Source organism: Lycium ferocissimum, chromosome 11 (genome assembly GCF_029784015.1).
Source record: "Lycium ferocissimum isolate CSIRO_LF1 chromosome 11, AGI_CSIRO_Lferr_CH_V1, whole genome shotgun sequence".
In the NCBI taxonomy this organism is placed as follows: Eukaryota; Viridiplantae; Streptophyta; class Magnoliopsida; order Solanales; family Solanaceae; genus Lycium; species Lycium ferocissimum.
Window position 1 is genome coordinate 21,556,744 of NC_081352.1, and position 10,349 is coordinate 21,567,092.

Below are 10,349 nucleotides of genomic sequence, written 5' to 3' on the forward strand. Positions count from 1 at the left end.
TCAAAAAGAACGACGAGAACCAAAATAAAACTGAAGAATCAGGATCATCAAACGATAAGATTCAAGACAAAAATACAGGACTAATGAGGCTTCAATGCAGAAAAAGGCAAGGAAGAGGGTCCCTTAGTTAAAGAAACGGTGGATTCTGAAAACATGACCGAAACTGAGAAAGGCAATACAGTAATCATAAATACTGAGGGTAAATACAAGGGTTCTGATGAGTTGCAGAAGAAGAAGAATAACAAGGCAGATACTGAAAATCCAAACCGGTCTAGCACAGATGATGAAGAAAATGGGACGGTTGAACAAAATAATCCTACTGTTTGGAGAAGTAAGTACTGAAAGCAAACCTAATGATAACTCCAGTTCTGCAGCAGGAAGCAATGAAGTCAATAACCAGCAACAAGAAAATGATAGCTCTGTTATGAAACAACAATATAGAAGAGCAATAACAATGAAAATAAACACACAATTTTACGTGGGACATCCTCACGGGGAAGAAAACCCACGGCCAGTCACCGACTCTTTTTTTCTCAATGAAAGATGATTACAAAATCCACTGATTAAGCCAAGTTTATATCGGTTGTCAAAACACCAACTCTTGTTTCTTCCATCGCAGGGGGCTTCCGCCTCCTGCAACCCCCGCATTCAGGCCCACAATCCTAACAAGTTCTTCACCTGAAACCATATAAAATGAGAACACTGGTGATAACTTAAATCCGGTATGAAGTTTCCTCCTGCAGGAAACCTCGTTGAACTGGTAGCTAAAGAAATGGGAAACATAGTTTCCATGCATACACAGTGATACGCTGACGTATCAATCCAAGGTCAATGATGTCAGTTGTTTTTGTGTTCATTAAACGGAAAAATAAAGCTATAAATCTAACAGTATATTTACTTAAAGGAACTGCTACATCAAAAGATGTTCTCTGCCGGAGTCAGATTGGTTGAGTGCTAATCTGAATTCCAATCAAAAGATGGAATTTCAAATTCTTATTCCCCCGTTATACTAGGGTAATAGTCAAGAAAGTGATGGGTCATGTTGCAAGGCAACTTAAGAGTACGAATAGGTAACACGTAAAATCCGATTGGATTATATTCTAGATCTATTCCAACTCAACGAAATTTCTCCACTGAATTCATTTCAAATGGAGTGAGAAGTCCCAGGGCAATCATATGAATATATAGAAAAGAACAGCTGGAAAGAGACGAGTTAAACAATTTCTTTATTTTTTATTTTATACAGAGTACACTGCAAGAAACACAATAGACAGCACAATATGAAACCACCAAAGCGTACATCAGAGATATGGTTAAGTATCAACATAAAACATCTGAAGAAAATTCAAAACATATTTCACACAACTTCAATGATACAGTAGGTTTAACTTTTTAAAGCCTTCACGGATAGATATACTGGTTTTAGTGATGCTTCTTCTCGAAAAGGCCATCCGGACCTGAATTCAAAGAAGGAAAAAGAATTTTTAGTATTAAACAGTTTTATACAATACAAAAATCTAAATTCAACTACACAGAAGTAAGTATACCCCCAAAAACATACAGAGAGTCACTGATACGGGAATGAACACTCAATTAACCCTATAAAACTAGGGAAGAGTGTCAACTCATACTTGAACAATGGCCATTAACATTATGCTGTTAATATTAGGTCGAACTAGTATAAACTATAATGGATATGATAATTGTTTGTCTTATGATATCGTACGATCTACTTTATATTGTGTTCTCTCGCCAATGCATACCAAACACCGAGCCATACTAAGCAAATAGATGTGATGTATTGCACACTCGCAATTAACATAATGTGGACAGCAGTGGTTAACTAAATATCTAATAATACCTCAAGCAATTCCATCAAATACGAACCATTAAGTAGTTGAAAAAACCAATATATAGGTAAACCAGGATAAACACACCTACTCCAAAACATGTACAGATTAGGTTTTAACTAAAGGTGAATTAATTTATTGACATATGCGACCTACAAACATTCTCCTTTGCTTGACATACACCCTTTTGATCTCTGTACGTCAATTACGTGTTGACATCTTAACTAAGCAAAATCAATAGATTAAAGTTATCACAATTAACATATAAGGACATCTTAGAAAGGATAATAGACCATGCAACCATCCATTACCAGGATTCCTTTTATCATTCACATGATACGACTTAGAAGACCAAATGAAATTTTATTTGAGCATAGAAAAACATTCAAAACCAGGCTTCCCGTTAACAGGAAAACATGTACAGATTAGGTTTAACACACCTACTCCAAAACATGTACAGATTAGGTTTTAACTAAAGGTGAATAATTTATTGACATATGCGACCTACAAACATTCTCCTTTTCTAGACATACTCCCTTTTGATCTCTGTATGTCAATTACGTGTTGACATCTTAACTAAGAAAAATCAATAGATTAAAGTTATCACAATTAATATATAAGGACATCTTAGAAAGGATAATAGACCATGCAACCATCCATTACCGGGATTCCTTTTCAAGGGCTATTAGTCATGATGACTCATTCACATGATACGACTTAGAAGACCAAATGAAATTTTATTTGAGCATAGAAAAACATTCAAAACCAGGCTTCCCTTTAACAGGAAACAAGGAAAAAACAGGAAGATTACTTGTTCCCAGTTCCTGATTTAGACAATCCACGACATGCTACAACATTTTCGAAGCCTCAATCAGATAAAATAACAGTGCTTAAGTTAGATAACAGACTATTATTCAGAATATCTATGTGCTGATAGTTCATTGCAACCATCAAGGATAGATACAATTAAATATGAGATACAGTAAACTTGAAATCATTGACAAGTGAAATAAGAGAGAACTTAGGTATCAGAATTACCCCATGGAAACTCCTTGTTACGAATGTGCAGATACGGATAAGGCTGCGAAGAGAGTTAGAAATGATAGCAAGAATTGTAAGATAACATTGCGTAGGGTGAAGGAACATCATACAAAGAACTTCATAGTAATAAACAAAACATATTAGAAATAGAGGAACATATAGTACACATGTATATACTCTGTCTCAGTTGTAAATTCCCCTCTATTATACAAACTTTCAACCCCCAAAGAAAAATGATCCCCCTATTATACCTGCTCAATCAACAGATGAACATAAGTCAGATCATTGGATATTGTAAGGACCAAACTACCGTTATTGTATATTTTTTGGGCTAATGGAAATCCCTCAGAAACAACTGTCAATATGAATTTCTGATTTCATATTAAGTTCTGAAAACAAAATGGGAAGACAGGAAACACCATATTGTTGAAAAAAGAAACACAGAATCTTGACATATAAAAGGTACAGGAAATGCATATAAAAAAAGCTTACAGGAGGCTCTTCATGATGAGGATGACCCTTAGCGAGATTAAAGATTGTAAGAATCGCACACGTAACTATTCCAATATAAGTTATTTTCTCCCACTTAGCTGCTTCACCTGACCACAGCCCATTCAATATTAACACTTCAACCACATGGGAATCATTTATAAACAGCTGAATCACACAACCGATAAGAAAAAAAGGGAGAATTACAGATAAAATTCTTTGTTTTGTAATGGATAGTTGGTAAATGAATATCAAACTTTCATCCCCTGAAGAAACTAATACGTAATCGAGGGATTCCATTGTAAAACAAAGCTTTTTTTAACGTATACGTCAAGACAACTAGCATACTCAAACGCATATGGAATGGAAAAAGGAAAATCAGATATTGCACACATACATATATATTCCTATGTACATATACGTATGTATCTAAAGGGGAGCCTTGGCGTAACTAGTAAAGTTGCTACCATGTGACCAGGAGGTCACGGGTTCGAGCCGTGAAAATAGCCTCTTGCAGAAATGCAAGATAAGACTGCGTACAATAGACCTTTATGGTCCGGCCCTTCTCCGGACCCCGCACATTACAGGAGCTTAGTGCACCGGGCTGCCCTTTTTATATATATATGTATCTATTATCTATGTATGTACGAATAGGTAGGCAGATCCAAGATTTAAATTTGATTGATTCAACCTTTAGATTCTTACTCCTGAACCCATTAAACTTTCAAAATAATGGTTTCAAATTTTAGTGCATTTTCACATGTATATTTATACTCTGTTTCGAAAATACTTGGTTTAGTTGAACATGTTGATTGTAAACTCCATCTAGTGTTGTATGTATATGTACGCGTGCATATAGATGCATATAAAGAATTCAGAAATTTCTCCTTTTTCTAAGTACCAGGGTCAAACAGTGGCGCATCCAAGATTATAAAAATGGAGTGTTTGGGATTTGAACTTGAAAGCTAAAGGTAAATTTTGAATCCTCTTAACCACTGAGTCAATCTCTAGCCTTGTGTTCAGGGCATTCAAAATCTATATATGTAGATAAAAAATAAAAGAATTACCTTATATACACAATATAATTTTTTGCCGCCTCTGTGTCAAACTAACTAATGTTTGATATGAATTCGGACATAAAATCTTTAATTATTATTTTTTTGAAATAAAATTTATATATTTAAAAACTATGTAAAGTTACTGGAAGTCAAAATAGTTAACAATTCAAAATATTTTTAAAATATTTGAGAAAATTATAGTCAAAGAAAATAAGTACTCCTTGTATCCCAATTTATGTGATATATAGTTTGATTTGACATAGAGTTTAATAAAGAAAGACAGCTTTTAAACTTGTGATCTAAAATAAAGTTATAGATATTGGTGTGACTCTAAATCATTTTCATTGAAGGTGAAGTTTCAACTTAAATCATTTCTAAATATAGAAGAAGTGTATAATTCTTTTTAAGAGAGATTAAAAAAAAATTGTATTACCTAAATTGGGACATATGGAGCAAACAGTAACTAAAACAGACAGTATTAAAAATAAGGGACTATAATAACATTTTATAGTAGCCAAAAAGATATTCACATAAACGACAATAATATTATAAACCTCTATTATTATAACTTATAAGGAGGAGTGACTATCTATTTATTCAGCTCATTTCATGGTGAAAATTTTGACTTCAAGGAAAATACCATCGGATAGAGTACCCACAACTATTAAAAGATGAAACTCAAGAAAGAAAATTTCCTTCAAGTAAGATGATGAACTTACGGGCCTCATCATGGTGGGACGTGGAAGAAGCGAAAGTCCTCTTTAATGCCGGCGCTGGAGTTCCACCAGAAGCACCGCCGCGGAGGGCGGAGCGAATAATGTTAGATTTGATCAAAGCAGAAGCCATGCACAGTGAAGTCAGTTGGTTCTAGACTCTTCCCGCTACTATTAAAAGAAATGATTATGCATATAATATACGAGAAAAATGACAAGGATTATCTAGAATGTTTGAGATACCTTCAAACAGTTCTGATTTGTTGAAAATAAGTATTGTTTGTCTACGTAAAGTAATTTTAACATAACAAATTCTTCCCGCTGCTTTCCGTGGCCCGCTAGAAATAAAAAATGACTATATGGGAGAAAGCGACAAACATAATCGCTTATGGATAGCTTCAAAGTAGTGTCTTACTCGCTATCTCCTAATTGATGTGGCAATGTTTTGATTTCTAAGAGTTTTAAATTTTTCAGTTTGATCATGTACAGAATTTTAAATTTTTAAAATTAAAATTTACATATTTGAAAATTATATATATAAAAAAAAATACTATAAGAGCCTATTTGGATTTTTTTAAAAAAAGCGAAATTTTTTATGTTTAAAACAACTTATAAAGCCAAAAAAAATAAGTTGGGGTTCATTTTTTTTTTTTTTTTTGGCTTATAAATTTGAAAAATTTTTTTATATAAATTCGCTTTTTTAAGCTCATCCAAATCTGGCCCAATTATTTTTGGGCTTATTTTAAGACAAAATGACTTATGTTTTAGTAACCCAAATACTCAAAAAAGCTAAAAATAGCTTATAAGCTGTTTTCAGTAACTTATAAGCTAAGCCAAACAGGCTCTAAGTCACAATAATTAATAATTAATTGTATTTTTTTCTAAAAAAAGATAAAGAAACATATTTAAAAGACATTGCTAGATGAGGAGTCTGGAACCAAAATGACCCAAAAAAAAAAAACCTTTTGAACCAAAATACTCCAACAAAAAAAAGGTGACATAAGTACCTTTAGCGCAGTATTTTACTGTGCTAAAGCACTTAACCGTGACGGAGCCGTTAAGTGCTTTAGCGCAGTAAAATACTGCGTTAAACCAAATTCTCTCTCCCCTATAGCGCAATATTTTACTGCGCTATATGAGTCCACTATTTTTCCAAAACAGCCACTTATTAAATTTTCACACTTTTTTTCGTAGTTTAGCCGTATATCAATCATGCTTTGAGACTCCAGAACTTCAATATTTTATATAGAACCCTACTTATATTTGTACGATTAATAAGGTAGGCTCAATACTTCAAGGATACGCAAAAGTTTGGATTATCGTTTTAGTGATTGAAAGTGCTCGAAATCCTTTTTTGTTTGAAGACTTGTAGTCATTAGCTTTACGTTATTTATCTTTTAGGGTTTCGTATTATTTTTAAATTAATGCTTAGCTTTATTTCGAATGTGTCACTTTTTTTTATTATTATCAATTTAGGATGTGAAACTATAAATAATAATAAAGACTAAGATAATATTTATAAATATAAATAGATATGCAAATATATAATATTTACGATAAACTGTACAACACTAATGTATATACACTATCGTTGATGGGTCCCACATGTGGTATGCCTGAGACTATCCTTAGGCCTAAGGCTCATACCATCCCCACCGCCCTCGCCATCGTCTCCATCGCCCTTTTTCCTCTTAATAACCGGCGCTCCAAGTCATGATCATCTCTCTTCCCCGGCACCGAGCGCCCTTAACTAGAATGTTCTTTGGGATGCGGGTCCCGCCTAGCACGGGCGAGAACCTCATGTTGACACGGGTCTAGAAACTCGACCTCTTCCTCGTCGGGAGTCACCACCGCAGGCGCCAAAGGATGAACCTGAAAAGTATATAATAATTAGTACCATTTCTTATTTATATTGAATACATTAACGTTTGTTGAATAATCAAACCTATGTATCAACGGGCGCCTGAGTAGGTTCCTGAGATGGGTCTGGTGTAGAATATAAGGTAATCTTCTAGACGAGATGCTGTTCGAAGTCCAAACAAAGGTTATAAAAATTAAATAAATATTTATCATATATTGAATAAAATTAATTTTAAGTAAAAATCTTACCTGCGCCTCGGTAGTCTCATGAGAAGACACCTCTTCCTCGGCAGGCTGATGAGAAGGCTCCTGAATGCGCCTATCCCGTGGACCCACTGGTGTTGAATCCTAAAATATAAAAAAATGAAATAATAAGTAACATACATATTTAAAATAAATACTTTAAATAATCAAATATGTATTTTAAATATTGACCTTATATTGAATAAAACTAATTTTAATAAAAAGCTTACAATGGCTCGACGAGTACATGGGAAGACATCGTTGGCTCGGCCGAGCCCATGAGAAAAAGCCTGAATGGGTGGCTCTGCTGGACCGGCTGGCGCCGAATCCTAAAATATAAAATATTACTAAATAATGAGTAACATATATATTTAAAATAAGTAATTTAAATGAACAAATAAGTATTTTAAATACTTACCGGTATCAAAAACTCATCAAAGTCAAGAATCCTGGCTCCCTCTAAATTCCTCACAGGCCGCTCATCAGCTAATGAAGCGCGTAACTCCGCCCAATTGACGTTATCACGCTCCTCCATGTATGCATTCTGGCTCGGTTGTCATGAAGACCCAGGTATCTCAGCAAGTAAGAGCGCCGACGTAAATGTAGGTGAGTCCCCAGGTGAGTTGCCACCGGCCTAGAACGGCAGCGGATGAACTAGAACGGGAACGTTCTCTGGAATGGGATCGGCCTCATCTGCCTCATCTACCAGATGGTGTCCTCCACCACCAGGTCCTCTAGCAGCGGCACGGCGTCCTCTGGCAGCACGGCCTCCTCCTCTGGGAGCACCCGGTCCTCCTCGGCGCCGGGCCGATACTCGGCCTCTCGGAACGAAGATGCGGCGTCCATATAAATAATTGCATAACATATAAATACAAATCAGTGATCACCAAGTAGAAAAGAAGTTTAATTAAATTAATAATGTAAAGTTAAATAGTTTTACCGCATCGTCCGTCATGTGATCAACCTGGTCCCGGAATGGAAGAATACTTTGGTGCGTATCCACATCCCGGTCAAAATTCGCTGTCCACCTCCTCGCATAAGGCATGTCAATCTCGAGGTGATGCCTAAGGTACGGGCTGAAAAGGCAGCATCCTCTCTCACGCCCATAACTGTAAGCGATATTAGAAAATATGATTTTTTAGTCGTCGTTTCAAGAGGTTTGTTTACATTAAAGGAACGCACATTTAAAATATTAGAGAGAAGAGAAAAAATCCACACACATCTCTGACAGCATCAATAGACGCTCGGCATAGGCATCTGTAAAGATACGCCAAAACAGCACCGCCCCAGCTGTAGTCTCCCAAGCAATTCAGATGCTCCGAGAAAACCAAATAACGTAAACCGACAAAGGCACCCAATGAGTTCGGGAACAAGATACCCCCGAATATAATAAGTAGGTACAAACGGGCATGACGATCAACATTGTCCTGCTAGGTGTCGTCCACAACCGGATCCCGGTCCTCCAAATAAGTGCAGAGTGCACTAAGCTGAACCCGACTCTGTCCTGATATCTGGGCCGCGACATCCGGCACGAAGTGGGTGAGCCTAATCAACTTTGTCTCCCATGTCCTACCAGGAGGAGGCTCGTACCGAGTGTGTAGCGGCTCTCCATCTACCCGCAATCCAAAGAAGACCTCCGCATCCTGAAGTGTAATCGTGGCCTCACCAGTGCGAAGATAGAAGGTATGTGTCTCCGGCCTCCACCGCTCAACCATGGTCGTAATGAGCACCCAATCATGATGTACCCGACCAACGGACACGCAATGATAGATGCGTGTTAAAAATAAATTATATTAACTAATTAATAATCTGTAGGGAATATATGAATTGTGTTGTATTATATCTTGTGAATAATTAACACGGGATAAACAATTTCACAAATAAATAAAATAACAATGGCATAATTAACATAATAGGAGATTATTATATTTTGGGGGTATATAATCTTTATGTACGTGCGTTGCACGAATATTTCTTGTCGATTTTTATAATATTATTTATATTCTATTGATAAGCAACTTGGAAAAAAAATATCTACTTATTATCTTGAACACAATATTTATTTTGAATGTATAAATCTTTATTAGATAATCTTTTACAAAAAATTATTTTCACTCTCCAACCAAATATTGGAATAAAAACAATTATTTTCAACATAACTTTAGTCATGTTAAATGTGCAGTAAATTTAATATGTGATAGTAAGGACACATATGTGATGGCAAAGACTTTTAAGTTAATTAGTTTTGAATTATGTGATGGCAAGGACTTTTAAGATAATTAATTTGGGAATCGAAATTCAGCAGTAATATTTGTTTAGAACTCTATTTTGAATATGTGATATATTTTTAATTGACCAAATAGCCGACACAACTATGATAAAATTAGACTAAAATAGTATATTCATCGACCACATATTTTCCTACAAACTTTACATTTTTATCGTTAACTTATGTATTTATGAAAAGAAGAACTTTAACTATTCTTTTTAGATAATCTTTTTTTATTTAACATATATATTCATGCTTTTAAAATAATATAGATTTAACAATTCATAATCATTTACAACTTGTTTGGATGGTTGTTACCTATTGTATTATATTGTGTTGTTAGATTAAATACAATGTTTGCTTTGATTGTTACTTTAATTTTATTGTATCGTATCGTTAAATCCATCGTTATGTAACGACGAAAGGCATTATTTTATGTAACGACTGATTTGGTCCTATACAGTACAACACACTACGATACATTATGAAACAATACATAACAATCATCCAAACAAAGTGTTAACAAAATAATAATTCATTAATAATCAACTTCTTTCAATTCATAACCAATATTTAACAACTAATTAATTCATAATCAATATTTAACAAATAATCAATTAACAAAATAATAATTCGTTAACAATTAACAATTCATCAACAATTAACAATTCATAAATAATTAACAATTCATAAACAATTAACAAATTAACAACTCATAAACATATAACAACTTAACAATTCATAAACATTTAACAAATTAACAATTCATACACATTTAACAATTAATGAATTTGACAAAAAAAAAAAAAAAAAAAAGGGAACAGTG

The 10,349-nt window shown here is 34.4% G+C and overlaps 1 protein-coding gene across 2 annotated transcripts; it reads right to left on the bottom strand.

The window, feature by feature from the left end:
* Nucleotides 1-1,213: 1,213 nt before the first annotated feature.
* LOC132038668 (cytochrome c oxidase subunit 6a, mitochondrial-like) lies at nucleotides 1,214-5,356 on the bottom strand. Of its 2 annotated transcripts, XM_059429356.1 has the most exons (4): nucleotides 5,158-5,342; nucleotides 3,384-3,490; nucleotides 2,889-2,931; nucleotides 1,214-1,457 (listed from the first exon to the last, which is right to left on the bottom strand). In XM_059429356.1, the coding sequence occupies exons 1-4, from the start codon at nucleotides 5,282-5,284 to the stop codon at nucleotides 1,423-1,425; spliced, it is 312 nt and encodes a 103-aa protein (XP_059285339.1). In that variant the 5' UTR covers nucleotides 5,285-5,342; the 3' UTR covers nucleotides 1,214-1,422. The 2 variants fall into 2 exon arrangements, with proteins under 2 accessions (XP_059285339.1, XP_059285338.1); XM_059429355.1 differs by lacking the exon at nucleotides 2,889-2,931 and having other exon boundaries at nucleotides 5,158-5,356.
* Nucleotides 5,357-10,349: the final 4,993 nt, after the last annotated feature.

Bases quoted from the DNA above. Each gene is read 5' to 3' on its own strand.
- LOC132038668 (XM_059429355.1), bottom strand. From the start codon at position 5,284: ATGGCTTCTGCTTTGATCAAATCTAACATTATTCGCTCCGCCCTCCGC. The intron at 3,491-5,157 runs GTAAGTTCATCA...GGCTGTGGTCAG, and splicing joins GTCCCACCATGATGAGGCCC to GTGAAGCAGCTAAGTGGGAG. The intron at 1,458-3,383 runs GTAAGCTTTTTT...CTTTGAATTCAG, and splicing joins CTCATCATGAAGAGCCTCCT to GTCCGGATGGCCTTTTCGAG.